Source organism: Phlebotomus argentipes, unplaced genomic scaffold (assembly GCF_947086385.1).
Source record: "Phlebotomus argentipes unplaced genomic scaffold, Phlebotomus argentipes genome assembly contig_27, whole genome shotgun sequence".
NCBI lineage: Eukaryota > Metazoa > Arthropoda > Insecta > Diptera > Psychodidae > Phlebotomus > Phlebotomus argentipes.
In genome coordinates, this window is record NW_026776200.1 from 326,906 (window position 1) to 347,140 (window position 20,235).

Here is a 20,235-nt window from a genome sequence, read left to right on the forward strand (position 1 = left end):
CCACCATGAAAGAAAACGACAAAGTGCAGAAGTAACTTTGCGCTTTTCAGCTTTTTCTTTCCATCGCGTCCGATATTTCTCTCCGCCCCCGAAGATGAAGGGGGAAAAAGGGAAAGGAAAAGTGTGGGCAGAAAGAGGGTGGAGCGGAGAGTGTTAACATGCATTGGCATATTTATTAGTTTTCATCTAAACTAAGAGTGAGAGAGAGAGTGAGAGAGAAAGATGTATTTTTGGTGGGCAAAAAGCAATTCACATGATAATTTTCAGCTCATAAATATACAATTTCAACCCATGTAGATTCCATCCTCAGACACTGTATCGGATTTATATCGCATTAAGGGGTTGAGGAGGCATCACACGATGGGGTAAATGCTCTGAAATCCACCCTCTGCTCGTCCGCCCCTGCGGATGAGCGCCCCGAATGCAACAGCGTGCTGAAAGCTCCTTTTGCCGCCTCTCCGGATATCTTAATACACCCTGCATGTCGATGGCATGACAGGGGGTGGGTTTCTGGGCGCCCAGGCGCTCGTCGATGCAGGGGTGGGGGGGTGGGAAAAAGGTCCGATCTCACCCATCTCAGGCAGTGCGAGAAGAGTAAGTGAGTGGGAATAAAAAACGCACAAATCTTATCGGAACTGCGAAAGCGCTCAAGTCGATCATCACTTGCTCTCCTGGGGCTTCGCCATATATGTTTCATGATGTTTTGGCAAATATTGAATTCAGGCAAACATCTGCCAGTGATTTATCTTCGAAGGAGAGGCAAAAGAAGGCGCGCACACTATATTGGGACGCGTTTGAATTGGTAATCCGCTTCCCCTTTTATGTAACCTTGTATCCTTTCGCCACCGATTCAACATACAATGCATACAGAATCCCTCTTTTGCCCTTTTTTTCACGCAAATATCCCTGTATGTGATTCTTTGGGGCAACAAATGTGATGTACGAGCAGTTCGTTCAGCTCAGGATCTGTGTGGAAAATTGCTCAGCTTTTCCTCTTCTGGGACAAAAAGTTCCGCGAAAGGGAATTTCAAAATATCAAAATATCATCAAATGATATTTTTTCCAACGTTCTATTGAACTTGTGTTAAATTCTTGTCCTTTTTGACGCTTGATACGACAACTTTCATTTATTGGAGTTTCGTGAAATGTTGGAAATTAAGAATGAAATTTTGAAACTAGCTACAAATTTGATAGAATACAATTAATATGCAAAAATTTATTAATTTTTACTGTGGAAAATTTAGGAAATTCTGGAAATATAAGTGAAATTTTACTGTTCTTGTAATTTTTTCTGTGAAAAAATGCCTTTGATTCTACAAATCTATTAATATTAATTTCCTAGTATTAAAAATGGTATTTTCCCAGGCTTATTTCATATTTAGTTTATATTTAAACAATTTAAGCAATAACTTTTCTAAGTTTTGAAGATAATTTTTCAATTTTTTAGTCTTTTTTCGCACTTTTTGTTCACTATTTCAATCCACAATTATTTATTTTCTACTTTTGTTTGCATTTTCTTATCTCTCCATGAAATGATTGTTTTTCAATATTTCTATCTATTTTTTTAATTTGATTATTTAGAGAAGAATCTGGATTTGCTATACTGAATTCTAACTGCCAGCAATTGTTCATAGAACGTGCGTGGTTTAGAGCATCAGCGAGAGAGAGAGAGAGAGTGTAAAAAAAAATATAATCCAAATTTCCGGCGAAAATTCCCGCACTCGTGCCAAAATCATGCACGTTGAAATCTCAATGGGCCACATAAAATCATAAAATCTGTGCGGTAGTTTGTGCCACAGTGAAAAAGTCGCATTTCGCATATAATGTAAAATGAATGGAAAAGCCACAAACGCGCGTAATCTTCCCACCCACGCCAATGTGTGTGTGTGTGCACAATAAATCGCATGAATGGGGGCTGAATGCAAATTTACTAATTAAATTCCATTTATTTCATACTATCCTCACATGTGTCTGACTCTCGTAGACTTTTCAGGCATTCATGGCGAAAGGAGAGAAGCTCCTTTCACAGCGAGCATTTTAAATTGTGTGCTTGTGTGTGAAAACGAGTGCTTCCCAGTTGGCAAATCTATTCATAAGACAGAGCTTTCCACCATGAAATGAGCTTAATGTGTTCACTATGTTCACTGCAATCGTGGAAAGTTCAATTATTGGCACAATTCCTAATAAGACTACACGTTTTATTCCCTCTGGGCGAAGCTTCAAGGGTGAAAATATATATACTCAATGCAAATGCATGTCAATTAAAATGGTTATGTTACTTCCGCTTCTGTGAACTATTCATGCGGCTTTTGATGGATGAGAGAAGCTTGTCGTTGACGTATTTGTTTGTTATTTTGCAAATTTCCACAAATTTTTTCCTAATGCTTCAGCTTTGAGTGCATCAAAAGTGGTTTTTCGACTTACTTCAAAAGCTCCCATGGCGCCGCCATTCACTCAATTCCGGGGAAAATGGATGTGTTGGAAGGTTTGGGAAATGGGATATATATATATATATATATGACATGAAAGCTCAAAATCATGGTAGAAGAAATGAAAACTCATTTAATACAAGATGCAAGATTGCAATTCACATCACTTTGCTTCAACTCTCTTGAGGTGATTTATTGCAAAAGTTTCTGCCACTGTCACAGAATTTACACGCTTTCCAACCGAGATTTTCATTGGGAAATCAATCATAAAGCTCCCATGTATGGCTTGTATTCAACCATAAGTTCAACCCTTAATTTTTCACTGACGCGAAAAGGAAGTGGAAATGTGGTGAAAAGCAGGAGATGAAGAATGGGAAAATCCTAAATAAATTCTACAGCAAATTGTGCACTTTAACACATTTTTCATCTCCCCAGATTTCTCCTTATTAGTTTTAAAACTCTTTTCTCTCTCTCTCTCTCTCTGATGAAATTTTTCACTCATTCAAGTAGATTTTTATCCCAAGGGGGAGAAAAAAGGCTTCAAATCTGTACACTTCAGACACTTCTGAACGACTTTAAGGGCATTTTCTGACTCATTCCTCACTTCTGAGGTTAAAACTCGTCATTTTCTTAGATTTAACATTCTAAGAACTGCTTAGAAAAATCCTGACCTGATTGTGAGGTTATGAATTCGGTTTTAAAATTCTTTTTGGACTAATTTTAATCCTGTTAAACTTAAAAATAAGATATTTCTACTAATTGTGACTGAATTTGTCGCTTTATTACTGAAACAGCGGAAAAAAACTAAGCAAAAATACATTTATCTACACTGAAATGATATTTTTGAGGTTATGATCGACTTTTAAGCTGTATTAATGAAGTTTAACCAATTTTAAGTGATTTTTAAACACAAATTCTCAACTTTGCCAAGAAAAAGATAAAACATTCTTATTTTAAACTCAAATTTGATGATTTTAAGGATTTTTGAATTATCTAAATCTGTTTTAAATCAATAACATAACCTAGAAAAAGCAATTAAATCGATTTTTCTAGGCAAAATAATTTAGAAAATGCCTCAATTTGTTTAAAAAGAAGCTTTTGCAATGCAAATATTTCACTTTCAATTCCTAACACTTCTTTTAAAAGCTGTACACCACTTCTGACCATAGTGTCTACCCCTTGATTTCTGCCTCTAAGTTACTCTTTTGCATTTCCGATGTTATATTTTCCACATCAATTCATATCCGCGTGCAAAGTGAGACTGAAATGGAGGCAAAAGTTTGCTTCTTTTTAGAAGTGCCGCTTGTGATCTCAAAAATATATTATTATATTAATGCCAAGGATGATTTTTGCTTCCGAGAAGTTGCTGTTTCTCATCAAAACACATTGCATACTTGAAAAAAAAAATGTATGAGGAATTTTGCATCATTTCTAGAGGGGTATAATTAAAAAATGAAAAAAAGAGAAATGTGCAGTGGGAAAAAAACATGAAAATCAAGCAAAAATTCCCACAGACATTTTGTGTGTGCAAATTTCCAGGAAAAGGGGATGAAAATAACACGAAAAGTTTCCCAGGAATGAAATTGCTATGGCATTTATCGACTCAATTTGACTATCACAGACACTGAAATGGACAATCAGTGCTGAAGTTGGGCAAATTAAAAATCAATAGACTCACTTTGCCACGGAATAAGATACAATTTTCACCAGGTGAAATGGTTTTTAATGTCTTTTTGGCACAGCTCTGAAAATCCCTCTTCAACTCTCACCCTCGAAATTTGTGGAGAATCAATAAAATTATACAAACTGTTCTCGAAGATTTGGCGTGAAGACGAAGAATCTTCACGTGAAGCACTTTCGGTGGATTTTCAGCTAATCTCAGAAAGCTGGGGCGCGAATTAGTGGATTTTCGAAAAGGTCAGTGAAAAGCTCGGCATTTACAAATCCAATAAAGACATTATCCTTAATTCAAATAAAGTGCGAATAATTCAATAAAAAAGCGAGCGATGGGAACAATTTGGAGAGGCAGTAAAAATAAATTCCTCAAATTAGCATAAAAACGATCTTTTTGAGAGGAAATTCCGAACAGAGTTTTTTTTTCCCTGAGTTTAAAATGAGAATAAAAGTTGGAAAATGATAAAAGTTGAGACGAAATATTGTGAAAACTCTCATCATATAATTTTGATTGTAAAAATTTCCACGTCATTTCTCAATTCATGACAAACGTTGATTTCTTCCCTTCTCAATATTTTTTTTATGTGTTCTTCTTCCCAATTGTATTGATTTTATAATCTTTCACCATTATTTCTGCCAGATTTCCTCGAACAAATCAGGAGAGACAATTTCTTCTCCAGCGAGACACGAAACATATTTCTTGCATTATAAGCTCATTTCTCATGTGATTCACTGAGAAAAAAAGAAAGAAATTCGAAGACACTTCAATTTAAAGTCTTTAAGATGGCTTTTTTCTCTGAGATTTATGTCGACAAACTGCTCAAGGCATTTTATTGATGCGAGAACGTAATCTCCCATCGCAGCTCAATTACGTTTTAGCGCTCTTTCCTTGAAGGATGTTTGAATAACGAAGGCAAATTTTCCTTGTAATTATTCTAATAAAACTTTGAAGAAATATTTTCAACAGAATCTCTCACCAAGGAGTGAGGATTTAATGGCAAAAGCCACTTTGTATCACTTTATAAACCCTTAATGACACTCAAGCATATTGTCATGTTAAACCTCTTTGCCAGCTTTGCGATATAAATTCGGAGTTGATCACAGGATGGAAGAGAAAAAAAGACTGTAATTGCCCGAATTTGTGACATATTCACGAATTTGCCGCATGGGAAAAACTCTCTATTATGACTTTGTGTAATAAATTTTTACAAAAATGTTTCCCAAACTCGCCGCCAACATTTCACTGGGAAAATGTTCACGGAATTTTATGGCAAAAAGTATATCTTGAGTATGAAAACATGCAGAAAAGCTCTCTTGTATTTTCCCAGTGCCAAAATGCTCTCTAGATTTGCTCTATGTACACTCTAATTCAGCTCTATCTCGGTGGGGTTTAGCATTGCGCCGGCGAAAAAAGAGCCACATGAAAGCTTGCAAACATGTTTCTTGTGCCATTCTCTCTATCTTTCGTGTTTATTATACAAGAATTTTTATGACTTGCTCGCGGTGGAGGCGAAAAAGCGGAGGAGAGCCAAGAAGTTTTTGCTTAATTCCATGGCGAGGAGTGCATTTTGGGGCGAGCAGCGCAAACACCTGCTGCCAACGCGAATTACAGAGAGACAATAAAGGCAGGCTTTCGGCTATTCCGGGATGTTTTTCATCCCCGCTCTAGAAATTATATACATATACATATATATTCTCCATTCCGACAAAATCACATCTGGCAGTGGAATCTCTCATATTCATGAAAAAACAAGTCCACACGGTAAAAATTCCCTCCTTGGCCTAACATTAAATATTAATTCCTCCTCGTCTGTCTTGGGCTCTTGCGCATCTTCTGCTTCTCAATTTTATTCATTTCTGCCAAATTGAATTTTCCCAGAGTGATTTCGCAAAGGCACACAGAAAAAAAGCGCCAAAAGACAAATGCATGAGTGAGAAGATGAAAAGTCGCGCTCTCACAACATTACACAAGTCAAAAAGCATGAATTTGCCTTAATTAGACTTTCAGTCGAAGGGAAGATGGAGAAAATGTGGAACCTCAGAAGTTTGTCTTACGCACACAATTTCATTTCGACTCTGTTTACTTGTGTTAGTTTATTATCCCCTCTGTCAGAAGATAAATAGATTTCCAATGGTGAAGAAGCTGCGGTGGGGGGATGGAAATTTCCATATTTTCGACACTCAGCCTTTTCACACACAAACCATTTTCCTACGATCGTGTATTTCGTGAGAAAGTTTCCCCTCCACAACTTTCCCGTTCGTAAAGAGTTTTGTATATATATTGAATTTTCCGATAAATTAAATTTACTCTCAAATGATGCATCGCATTAATTAATTTTTAATCTTCACACAATCTCCGGATGGAGGAAAATTGCAGAATAATCCGACAGGGCAAAGAAGATAAACTAATCAATCAACCGCGCGCAGTTCCTCCTGAGTTTTCACCATCGCAGCCACTCTATCAAGGCAAGGAGCTTTTCCGCTGGTGCGTGTGATACAGAACATGACTTTATCTATGTTTATGGCACATAATTCATATTTTATTGAGTCATCATTCAAGAGTCATGTTCACCTTGCTTTTATATGTTTGCTTTTCTGTCGTTTCTCCGACTCGTGGATGCGAAAACACACCCGCGCGCCCAAGAAAATCTGATGGTGGTGGAAAAGCTCTTGAGGGAAGTCATGCGGAACGCAAAAAAAAACGCACCAACAGAGTTGAGAGACTAGAGTGAAATTCTATATAAAATCTATAGAAGAGAATGTGTTTTAAATATCATCAATTGGAATGAATTTATCGAGTCATGCAATGAGAGCTTTAGAGCTTTCTTCACTTGGGAGAAAGTCACTCAAAATCTGTCCATCTGTCTTCTAGACTCTGTGAAACTCCTCGTGAATTTGTTACGTCGTATTTTTGCATTATTTTCACGTGCAAATTTCAATGATTTATACCCGCGATATAGAAGCTGACGGTGTGATTCGCATCTTCACGTTTTCTCTCTCGCGTCTCGAGTTGAGGAATACATTGTAAAACTAACTACTCAAATTGAGATATAATATTCCTGTGGGGGCTCTTGAGCTGCGACGAGGACTTTTCACATTTCTCAATCACTCTTCGAGACGAAAGGAATCCATTCTTGATTCAACGAGCATCTTTTCACTATTTCCCGCGAGATTTCTTCTTTTCCAGCATAGAATATGGGAAATTTTAGCTAATTATTTCACCCACAATGGAGATGATAATTGAAAACGATTATGGATTAGGTTGATTGATTGATTTCTGATATTTCACCATATTTAACTGGCGGTAATACGATTATAAATTGAGGGTTGACACACACACACATACGGCAACTTTCCTGAAAATTGGGTGTCACTTTGTAGGCCAAAGCTTCGTGCGATGTTGTTTCGGGGTTGGTGGAATTGAAACAACGGCAATTGGGTGGAATAATATGCTTTCAAAGCCAAATGCTTAGGCCAATCGTGGAGTCATATGTATGGCGATGGGGAAACTGTGTGTTTTCTCACCTCACTTCTATCACCATTTGCATTGGGGGTTGCAGAGATCGACGAAAAAAGAGAGTGGCGCGAAGATATGCCTAGCGAAAACGAAAAGAACGTGATGGTTTTTGATAATCCGTTGTCTGCAAACACGTATCGCGTGGTGGAGAATTAAATATGCAAGTCGTGTTTCGAATTTCTTCCTCCACCAATGCCACTCTCTTTCTGTCTCACTTTTTTAACACCACCACCCTCCATGAGCATGAGCTTTTATTGTCCATTTTTGTGATTTACCGCACGATTTGTGCTAAATATTGTGTGGGTTTTGGGAAGGGAGAGAGAAAACTTTTTTCATGTCTATTTGTGGTGCTTCACGTGGAGCTTTTTTAGGGTCGCCCTTGCCGCCCTCGCAGATGGAAAAGTGAAGCCAAATTTAATTAGAATTTTTGTGTCAATTGAATTTGTGGAGACGAGAGGCAATCACTGGGGAGAACTGTATCGAGAGAGACAGAGAATTTGGAGAAGTGGTCAAATGAAGGGGGAGATAGTACAGTCAGAAGTGGTGTACGACTCAACAGAAGTACTTAAGAAGTAGACGTGTTGAAAAACCTACAATATTCCTTTCCTGAGTGATTCTTTCACTGACAAATCATCAAGATTCTTTGGATTTCCTTCGATTTTCACACAGAAACAAACGAAATAATCTTTTAAATAAAGTTCTAAAAGCTCTCTTAGTTATATTTTTGAGGTTATAGTCGGAAAATTTATCTAAAAATAGGGTTTTCAAGTCGATTCTTATAGAAATATCTAATGGAAACATAAGAGATTCATTATAATTTGGGAATTAATGCAGTAACAGACTACAAATTCATGTTCTAGAAGTGTACAGATTTAAGGCATATTCTCTCCCCCTTGGGGCACGACAGTGACCATAGGGGAGTGATGGGTCGCTACAATTCTCAATGTTCTGCTATTGAATTTACACAACTTGATTCATCATGACCATCTTTGAAATTAGATTTGCCAACCACTTATTCCACTAGGAAAGTGTTTCACCAGTGAATGAGTGTCAAATTGGGAGACACAAGAGTGAGAAGTTAAAAATTGAGGGAAAATGTGATCAATTGGTTGGTTTTTCCCCCCCAAAACACCCCACAATCGATCGCGCGTCAGATGCAGAAATTTGAGAGCATCATTGAATGCGGGGAATTCCATGGAGGAAAAGAACATACTTTCACGTGAGTGTCATTATGCAACTGTACAAGGGTTGGCGGTGGGAAAAGTAATTATCTGGTAAAAGTAATTTTCCCAGGAGTGGAATTACAAGTTGTCTCCTCCATGCGGCGTCTCCTCGTCCGCAACAGCAATTAGACTTTTATTTTGAAACATGCTAAACAGCTGGATTTTCCTCTATTGTTTGCCCATCTCAACGGTGCACAGCATGGCGAAGGAGAGAAAAAAGGTATGGCTTTTTTAAAGCTCTTTGCCAACTTGCACAGACTCTCAGGCTTTTCGCATATCTCTGGGCAGCTGGGGGAAAATTGGTGTTCTCTTAATTAATCTCCACCATATATTCTCTCTATGTATTGTTAAGTAATGCGCATCCCTCAGTCGCATTTTTCCGTACAGAAAATAATTCGAGACAATGCTGGGGACGGACAAAAAACCGTCATTTCTATCCTCCGAAGAATACATCCTGGCTTTCTCCCCATTCAACTTTTCCATACCAGTTGAAGACATTTCTCTGGAGGGATACAAAAAAGGAAGAAGTCCCCAACTAGAAATGAGCAGTTTCTTCCTTCTGTTAATTGCCATGTATTTTCTAATTATTCCTTCTCTCTGACTTTCCTCCATCTTATCTCTCTCTCTCTCTCCCTCCCTCCCACTCTGTCGCCACCCCAAGACGTTTGTGTGCATCAAGAACAAGAGATATCGCCAAGAAATATTAATGGAGCCTCATTTCCCTGGGAAATGCTTCAATGAGAATAAGAAATTTCCCTAAAAGTCCTTGTTTTTCAGCTCTTAGAGATTGTTCAAGGGGGAGATAATGCAGTCAGAAGTGGTGTACAGCTGAGCTGGAGTGTTAGAAAGTATGTCAACATTGCAATTCAGCTCTGTTGATGCCAAGAAATACTGAAAATTGCAATAAACTCGAACATAACCTCAAAAATATCAGTCTGAACTTGGAAAATGCTTATTTAGACAACTTTCTGGACAATTTTGACTCTAAATCAGCAGTTTTAAGTTAATTGGCAATCAGAAAAGATGCTTTTGTGATCTAGAAATCTTTTACAACCACACAAAAGTGGATGCATTGGAGGCTCTGCACATCTTCTTATCGGGACATAGAAATGTCAATAAGAAGGAAGATTGTGGAGAAATAAAGCTGTTTTAAGTAAATTCTTATAGAAATATTGGATGGAAACTTCAAAGATTTATTATAATTTGAAAAGTTTCAATCGATGTACAGATTTAAGGCATATTTTCTCCCCCTTGAGAATTGTTATGTGCTATATTTAGTGGAGGGAAAAAATAAGATTGAAGAGTCGCGAGAAAGAAACATATTAGAAGGAAATTACTCTCTACAGAAAAAAAACATCATTATCACTTGATGGCAATGCGATGATTTCTGTATTTGACACAGCAATTTTCCCCAAAACACACTCTCAGACGCAAGTGGAGGCGCCTGGTGTTTTTGGACGCATCGGAATAAATAACAATTGATTCCTCGCAATTATTTGCCTGTGATTTAAAAAAAAGGTCACACTGAGCTTCAAAGGACAGTGAGGGAGTGGAAAGTTTGGCATGCAGCGATTGTTCGATGGAAGTTACTTGGAAAATAGACCCTCTATTTAATTGAATTGGAAAAGTCCATTGTAATCAATTTCAATAGCGCGGGGTTGAAGTGAAAATAAATCCAGAGGGTGAAAAATGTATGTGTGCTGAGCTCTTGTGTGGTCGTTCCCGAATGGGTGGGAATCTATTGTTTATTGCCATTTTTCTGCTATTCTCTACGCTCCGCGGTGGCCCAAGGAGTAACATAACAATGCCCATATACGCCCCAGAAACTGCCCTAGAAATGTACACTGTATCGCCTTGCGTCTGGGCTTTCATTATGAATAAGTAAATATAGAGAGAGAGAGAGAGAGAAAAAGTGTTCGGCAAGAATGGAGAAATCTCTGACATTTTGAGTGGAGGCCGGAAATCTTTGCAGGGAGAGAAGCAAAAATTGTTCATTCTTTGCTTTTGGGGGTGTAGAATCAATAGAGGGGAACAGTTTTCCTCACTCACGAGCGCACAAAATAATTTTTCATTCCCATTTTATGGACACTGCGAGGAAAGGTCACCCGGAAAACAGAGAGAAAATGCTAAGTGGTTTAACCCCAAGACCGCCACACTTGATTTTTATGTGCCTATCCACCCACATAAATTCAACCATTTGCCGCTGCCTCCCCGCTGAATTGTTGGGAAGATGCAGAGCTCTTTTGGGGTGGGTGGGAGATATATATTTTGTGAATTATTGTGGCAAAATGTACAAACGTATGGAATTTTTATCAAAATTCCACTGCGCTCTCGTAAAATGCCGAGGATAATTCACCATTTAAACTGCATCTCGTGCAAAGTGTGCACCAAGAAATTTTCTTGTCAGAGATGCGAAAATCATAGATTGAAGATTAGTTTTCACCCCAAGATTTAACTCTGATTCACACAAGGGGGAGATAATGTGGCTAAAATGTTCTACAGTTAAGGACACTTTCAAAATTGAGGAAAACTCTGTGACTTTCAGCCCTTAAACTTAGAAAGTTTGCAAGAGAATTCTCAAAAGCACGCTTTTAGGCATCTTTATCACCATAACCTAAAATTACTACTAAGAGATCTTTATGGATTCCGTTTAGTATCTTTTCAGAACACAAAATCAGCTATTTTCAAGCCTAAAATAGGTTAGAAAGTTTTCTAAATGAACATTTTTTTATTTCTTTAATACTTTTTTGAGGTTATGTTGGATTTCTTTCTGAAAAAATTCACTAAATCTATCTCAAATTAGTCACATAACCTAAAAAATAGTAAGAAAAACGATAAAATGTTTGTTTTTCTAAGAAAAATCTGTAGAAAGTCAACGAATTACGCTAATCTGAGAGACAAATGATTCACTCAGAGTTTTACAACACTTCTGATCATATTATATCCCCCTTGAATTCATTCTTTGAAGTGTTTTCTTCACTTCTTCCTCGAAGAAATTTAAAGCGCATTTTGGTGACAATAAGGCGAATAATTCATGTTTTCTCCGTGGCTGGCGAACAAGGTACTCAACAGAGTGAAATACATTTCGAAAGTCCACATATCATGCATTGTATAGACTTGTGTCCATTGCATAGTTGCAAAAGTCAGGAGAATAACTTTATTGCTTCCAACTTTTCAGTAAATATCACATAATAGTTTGCGGAGACTCTGTGGTGCAGACATTATTATTTCTTCACCCTCTCTCTCTCTTCTGTTGCACACTCGAAATTGGATTTGATGGCGAAGAATTGGGTTGAAAGTGAAGTGAAAGAGTCTGGAAAATCTTTTGGTGTTTCAATATTGAAAGAGAGAATTAAAATTCTTCATCTTTTATAGTTCTTCTATATTTTCTGCTCTCCTTTTTCTTTCACTCCCAAAAAATTTCTCCTCAAATTTCATCCCCATTTGGCACATTTTCCCACCCTGGATAGAAAATTTTCAACAAAATTCGTCTATGAAAGAGAATATTTTATAACATGCGAAGAGTGAAAATCTCTCGAGTGAAAATTGAATAAATGTAATTGAAGAACATCATAATTTTCCCATAGTTTTGCGTCGTCATTGCGATGAATTTCAGCCTCATGACCTTTTCATGTCTCGCACGTTATTAGGCACATCGTATAAATTAGTGATAATACAGCGTATTCGTGTGTTTTCAGCACACTTTCACAACCCTTTGGGAGAAATTCAACGCGTTTCACACATGCGGAATTATTCAAAGTCTTGCTCTGAAGTGCAAAATTACGGGCTTCTATCAAAGTCAAATCAAAATTATGCAATTCGACAAGAGCCAAGAGAGAGAGAGAGAGCTTTGTGATTTTCTGTCCTTTGATACATTTTCAATTAATTATCAATTTACACTCGCACATCTCGAGTTTCTCCTTTGCGCCAATTATTTGTCTTTGATAAGGAAATGCTCACGAGGGGGTGGGAAATTACAATATTCAATAGTTAACTGTCATCTTAAGGTAATCTTACACCGGAAACAATGTTGAATTATTCAATAGGGAAGCACAATTTATGTGCCATTTCTAATGCTAAGCAATCGCACATGGGAATTGATACAAATTATGCAATCGCGTGTGTTGTCAAAGCTCGCGTTTTGGAGCTTTTCTTTACCGGAATTCATAGAATATCGCTCAGTGATCTGTCACATTCGCAGAATTCACTTCATTCTGAATGCAATCCCAGCAAAATGACACTTTTTTCAATTCTGCCGAACATTTTGGGGGGATTTTCAGTCATTCAATGTGCGGAATATGATAATTAAAATGGAAACAGTGTAATGTAGCAGTAAAATGATCATTTCCTCCCCAAAGAGCATTTCATAATTCACTGTGGCGTCAATGCGCAATTCTGGGTGGAGAAATTTAATTTGCCACAAGAGCTAGAAAGAATCCCAAATGTTGTGCGCGGGGGTGACATATATAGCAAATCTAATAATTTGCTATGCAAACATGTTTTTCTGCACAGTCACATGAATTCACTTGTGTGCCATTCTTGCAATTTACCACTTTTCTGTCTGTCGCGGAGTGTTTCGCAATTTGTGAGATTTGCCAAATGAATCATGCAACAAATTCTCTTCCACCCCTTTTTTGCGAGGTGCTTTTGTGAGTGCGCACAAAGACGGGGTTGAAGGGAAATCAGGTACGTAATTTAATTCAAATTCATCAAATGACTGGGAAGTTGTCTCTTCTTTTTCCCACAAACACACACACACACACACAGACTGACGTGATTATGTGGAGTGGATGAAAGAATCTGGAGAAAATGCTGATTTGAATTTAGAGATTCTCTTTGGGGTGAAGGAAAGTCGTATAAGTCATCCAACTTTGTACTATGATAATCCATACAATATGAAATCCCTATCTGATTACAAAACGATTTAACCCTAAAGCCGGCTGTTTCGCAAAATTCACCCAGTAAGCAAAATGTCTTGTATTCCCTGATATAAACCCCACCAACACACACACACATTGGAGAGACAATCCGATTTATTGTGGCACAATAACGTGTGTGTGTGGGAGGGAAAGGCATTCGATATGTGTAGTTCCAGGGGGGGGTTAAATCGCCCTTATAGGGCGGCGACGGTTCAAAGTCAATGATCCGATAAGAAAATATTTGAAGCCACACACAATCACATGGAGAATCGTGAGATATCCTGAAAATACAATTTCCAGACACCCTTCGCATGTACCCGGAGAGATGAAAATTGGACTTGCACGTCCTAGAGCGGAAACGTTTATCTCGAGGCAAAATGATATCGACAACCGGAAGATTATTGTGTGATACAAGCTCGAGAGTGAGTGGGTTTACACGGCTGCGATATCTCTGTCTCTCGGGAGAGCGAGAAAGAGCACCTCTTGGGGGTAAAACATGACAATTTATATATATTGTTGCGGGGGGTGAAATGCCACACATTTTATGAGGTACAAGAGTACACATTAATTGCCGACAAACTCACCTCCTTTGACATGAACCTCACGGCTGATAATCGTGCCGACCAGATTCTTCAGTTTGCACCTTTTGAACGGGAAGAGAGAAAAGGCGGATGAAACTATATTAATTGAGTCTTTCAATTTGTGGATCAATTCCCAGTGAAATTTTGAGGGATGTTAGTGATGTGTTACAGTGGTTTAAAATAGTCTTTTCTATTCTGAGTCACACACGTAAGGCTTAAAATGGGGATTGTGTTAAACATTTCACAACATGTGTTAATAATTTCACCACTTGTGTTAAAAATATCACCATTTAATTTATTTTATAATTCTGTGGAACAATTCTCAGTCACACAAGATATGTGAAAAATTTGTTATATTGGTTTAACACATGTGTTAAACTATTTTCATTCGCCTGAATGTGTAATTTTAACACGACCTCCAGAAGTTGTTTCATTACATGTGTAAAAAACAGAATAACACATCTGAATCTGCAAATATCTTGCAAAAATTGATCAATCAACAATTGTGAATCTAATTTCCAGGCATAAACATGAAAGATATTTGCAATAAATTCTTTTTATCACGGATTCACTAATTATTAACTCGTTTTTTATGAATTCCGGCAAATTTTACTAATTTCTTTCTGTTAAACAAACTCTAAAACACCGTCTTAGTGAATATAGCAAAGGCTGCTTTTCCTTATTAATTTTGACTGTTAAACTTTTACATATTGTTTGAGTGGGAATTGATTTCAGTACTTTCAAAATTTTGGCAAATTTTTAATAATGCATAACACTTCATCATTTTAGTGGGAATTGATCAATAAATTCTTGTATTTTCGCTTTTTTTACCTGTAGACAGTTGAATGTATCTCGTGACGGTACTTCTCGGCGGAGAAAGGATAAAACAGGAGACTCCCATTTGACAGTGGAAATACCAAATCTTGATGGGGCAACACGGGTGACCATTCAACCTGAAATATGAAGCAAAAATTCCACCTGAAATTCCTGTGTTTCACGAGAATGGAGGGACAAAAAAGCTCCAAATTGACAACAATTTCGCATATTTGTGATGAGGAGGAAATAATGACGATTCTCCCTGTTTTTTCTCTCTCCCTCTTCCAATTTGCATAGAGAATATGAATAAAAAAAAAGTTTTTATGTGATACAGAAGAGCGTCGTTCGTTAAAATGATTTTGATACGTTGAGATACTTTCTGGAATTTCCCACATTCACATGACGATCATGCTGCTGGAGAAAGCATTTTCATTATTACGTGTCGCTCTAGTTTTAGGGTGATGGCAAAGTGGGCAGACGAGGGGCTTTTCAGTTGAGAAAATGTTAGTCGCTTTTGTGTTTATATTGCGCGAATTTATGCGACAAAACATATGTAATTGTGGTGCAAAACTACAAAGACTTCTTCAAGACTTTTCCCTCCATGAATCGATTCTCAATCTCAGACTCTTTTGGTGGATATAATAAATGTGCCTCATTAAAGTTTCAATGCACATTTCATGGAGCAACAAACAATAGCACGGCGATTGAGATTGAGATTGAGGAGAAACGCTCCTTTTCCCATCGACTTAAACACTTGAGAACGAGTTTTCAGGGCTGATTGGAAAATTCCCAGGGTTCATCGGCTGCACAAGTGATTCGCCCCTTGATTTGCTTGTTTTGCGACTGAATATTTTCCATGTTTTTTTGGGGGCGGGTAAAGTAGCGAGTTGGGCGGCTGATGGAAGTTTGTGAGGAAAAGTGAGTTGCATCAAGTCAGAAATATATTTTATTGTTGACCTGTTTCACTTGCTCTCACTGGAATTTTCCTCCAGGGACTCAATTTCACTTTGGCTTTATTGTGCTCTGAGGGGACGCTCTGTACCTCCCTGTGGCAAGTGAAGTGGAGAAAGACAAGAACTCCATCCTAAATGTGGACATAAAATTTTCAAACTTCCACACTCTTCCATGCAAAATTCAACGTGACCCTCTTTTCACACCTTTTTCATCCCCCTCGCCATCCCTATTTCCTTTATCAGATTGAGGGGATTTCACTTTGTACCGAATTATCCTGGGCTTGAGGATTTCCCTGTGCAATCAATGGGTTTCACGCGTGGAAAATTACAATTGCATCGCCCAGGATATGAGATTTTCTCGTGATTTACATGCCATCAAATGCAAATAAGTCCCGAGGGTGTGCGGGGTGAGAAAAATCACACACTCCCTGTGATTATGTGCCTCCGGCGGTTGGCAGGGGTGGCGGCGCGAGGGAAGATGCTGATGATGACGTGTGCTGAGTCAAGTGGAAAAGCTCGCACGACTCCCAATGAATTCCACCTCAGGAGCACAGCATATGTAAATTGATGGCTGGAGTGTGGGTGTGTGCGTAAGAATTATAATAGGCATCTCATCACGTCAATATTATCTGGCTCTGCCTCAATCTTGGGCGCTCAGGCGGTGAAGAGAGCACGTTCATCTTTGATGTTTCTTATTAGTGCAAATGGCAACCCCTTTTCGGATGCCTTAATTACAAAAGCCACACACACACACGCGCCATTCTTTTCATATTCCGCAGCTCTTTGTCTGCCTATTCGCTCCCGCTTGTCACCATGGAAGGTATATAATAATAATGAAGAATTTTTATCCCGGCAAAAATGGCGAAAAACATGTTTTTTCAACACATTATTTTCACAAATTGACTCGGGCAAAATACACTCTACGCAAGGGGGAGATAATATTATGAAAACTGTACGCAAAATCCCTGAACTGACAACAGATGTCAGCATCAGCAATATTCACCCTTTAATCACCTTAAAATTAACCAGAAACTAACCAAAATCTAACTGACAAATCTATAAGTTTGATTTTTAGACATTTTTATGATTTTCTTCGTCCAATTGTGAATTTCTTTATCTTTTTTGGTAATAATATTAACTAATAACTGGAATATGACTAAAATCTAACCAAAATCTAATTGAAAACTTTAAAATTCACATATTTACCCATTTTTTTTATAATTTTCTTTCGCTTAAACTGCACTTTTGCGTATATTTCTTGAACATAATCATTTAATAATTTTTCTTTTTTCCTTTTAAGTCACATTCGCAAAAGTTTTTTTTAAAAAAAGTTAGGTTATGTTACACATTTTAATTTTATTTCCTTAAAACACAATTTTTATTGAGTAAAAATAATCAATTTTATCAATAAAGTGAAAATACTTTCAATTTATGCGCAAGAATTTTTACTTTAAAATGTTATTCAGTCTTAAATCAGTAAGATAACCTAGAAAAACATGTTTGACAGTAAGATAATCAACAGAAAATCAAAGCTGTGAACTAAATATTGCACAAATTGCAACATTTCCATTTCTTAAATACTTCTACACCACTTCTGCCCTCATTAACTCCTCCTTGGCTGAGAGTTGAGAAGCCCTACAGCGGAAATCGGTGTTGAAATGTGAAATGCATTGAAGGGAATTCTGTTCGATGTGAATTGAGAAGCCCCTGTAGATGAATTTAGCTATGGTGGAAAATGCTGAAAAGTTTCAATTGTATATCTAATACAGCATTTACGGCGAAATCATGACGCCCGACCACCTGAGGCCCCTCTAAGAGTTTTGCCACCCACTCTCAGGCCCTGGAGCATTTGCACAAGGCACTTTTGCACTTATATGTTGGCCATTAGCGACAAATATAGTATCACATAATCATCACCATATACGACAATGTATCGTGCTGGCTTTCGCTTATATGGGTGTTTTGTATAATTGAAAACAATGCCAACATAATGTGCAACTCATAAAAAATGTATCAATGCTCTCTTGTACACCATTATTGCCGGGGATATGGCGATAGGGATGGGGTGCATGAAAGACCGCCTTTTTGGAAACTCACACTCCTCGAGCGCGCCCGACTTATCGATTTTCAATTCTCCACACCCGATGCAGTGCTTCAGTTCATTTATACAATGGCACATAGTAAATGAGGGAAATAAAAGTTTTGATATTATAGCGAAGCGACTGCTGGATAATGAATTTTGGCTGCAACTTTAATTGGACGCTGCATAATTGAGGGGTATTTTTTGAATATATTATAGGTAAATCATAAATTAACCACGGCAAAAAGAGAGCAGAATGATTGATAATGGCATTTTTTTCAGGGGTTGATAGAAAGATATTTTTAGAAGTTGAAGCATAAAATATCAAAATTCACTTTAATTCTTTAGTTGACAGCGTTTGAGGTAAAATATCAGGTTGAACTCATGGATAAATTGACTAATTTGATCAATTTTACCGGGTTTTCCGGGGAAAAAAGTGGTTTCTTGTGAGTCAAGATACAATTTTGGATTTTTTACGCGCTGAAATATGCATCTTTATTCAGATTTTAACGGCATTCTTCTGGCTGATAGATGTCTCTACTGACGTACGAAGGTTTTTGAGGTTTATTTATACTTTATCGAGAAGTAAACTAATAATAATAATAATAATTTGTGCTTGAAACACGACAGTTACAGTTCAAATAATAAAATAAATAATATTCTCCTCCTCCACGTTTGCGGCTGCCGCCGACTTCACAGCCGAAAACGGCGGCAGCCGCAATCGTGGAGGCGGAGAATGTGGCCAGGGTGGCCAGAAAGTGCTTCTGAGTGTTAAATTGGAGCTGTTAGGGCTGCTCGGACATACTGTGTGCGTCAACCGTGGCTGGGCTGGCGTGGTGTGGGTGTGCGAGGAAAAAATTGAAATGTTAGTGGGTGTGTTTCATGACATGTGGCTGGGAGAAGACGACGAGAGTGATATATAGCAGACTCTTAAAGATTTTTGCTGAAGATTGTACATCAAACCCAACCCTTCTGGCCCCATTGTGTGTGCGCTACTTGACACTGTGCTTACTCGCTTCAGGGAACAAATATTCATCAGGGCGCCTCTGTCTCTTCTGTCCTCTTGATTTTCCGGGTTTATTACCCCTTTTAAATGACATGGTGCTCCAACCCACACTGCGAAAATTTCCATTTGACGCCGAGCACTTCAGTCGCCGGCACCAGAAATAATTTCACTCTCTCGCTCGCCGAGTCCATTTCCACCACGCTCTCTGGCGTGGAACTTTACGGTCCACATTGTTGCGTTTTAATCTTAAGAGTGTGGAGGAAGAGGAGAAAAAAAGCGGGGAGAAAAGAAGTTTGATTGTAGGGAAAAGTGTGAGATGGAAAATGCGAAGAAGTGGATTTTATCCATCGATTTAAGTTCCAATTTTAGAGATCATTATCAGTGTTTTATCGCCCAGAACGGATATTTCGTTCCTTTTCCCTGGCAATGGCAAAAGGCGTCCCGGCAATGGTGTAGGAAATCATCAATTTGGCCCACACTCCGCCACTGCTGATGGATTGCGGGGTGTGGGATGTGTAACAAATGCGAAACATGGAAAATGAATGAGTTCCTCCCCAGTGGGAGCTTTTGTGAGCTTCTCACTCTGGCGTGTGAATTCAGGAAATGATGATTTTATACTTAACATCCAATTAACACCGTCAAAATTCAATTCTTCGCCACCTTTTTCTGCCATCCGTTTCAGAATTCATCATCGGCTTTTCCGTCGACACGGCAGTTTTTCACTCGATACTCGCAAATTTATCCTATGCGCTTTTATGGATAGAGCAATGCAATTTCATGTGAATTCATCATTTAATATTGACTGGGGGAAATTGACGCATGGCGGAAAAGTGGCTAATAAATTGATGGAAAAACTGCCATTTTTCAGTGATTCTTCACACGCTCTGAGTTCTTGAGAATCACCAGACAAAATTCAACAAGTTCAAAGTGCTAATAAAAAAGTTATCGTGCGATATTCTGAGAATTTCTCACAGCATCTCAGAGCACAATAAACTCTCTTTCGCTCTCTAGAAGGCTTCAGCAGGGATTCTTTTCCT

At 38.0% G+C, this 20,235-nt stretch overlaps 1 protein-coding gene across 1 annotated transcript in view; it reads right to left on the minus strand.

The window, feature by feature from the left end:
- The window catches only part of LOC132264517 (cell adhesion molecule Dscam2-like), a 66,018-nt gene that overhangs the window by 17,480 nt on the left and 28,303 nt on the right, over positions 1 to 20,235 (minus strand). Inside the window, exons 5-6 of the mRNA XM_059764752.1 lie at positions 15,175 to 15,296; positions 14,347 to 14,405 (exon numbers count right to left, since the gene is read on the minus strand). Of these exons, the coding sequence (XP_059620735.1) occupies positions 14,347 to 14,405; positions 15,175 to 15,296 (181 nt within the window). The remainder of the gene's footprint in view (positions 1 to 14,346; positions 14,406 to 15,174; positions 15,297 to 20,235) is intronic.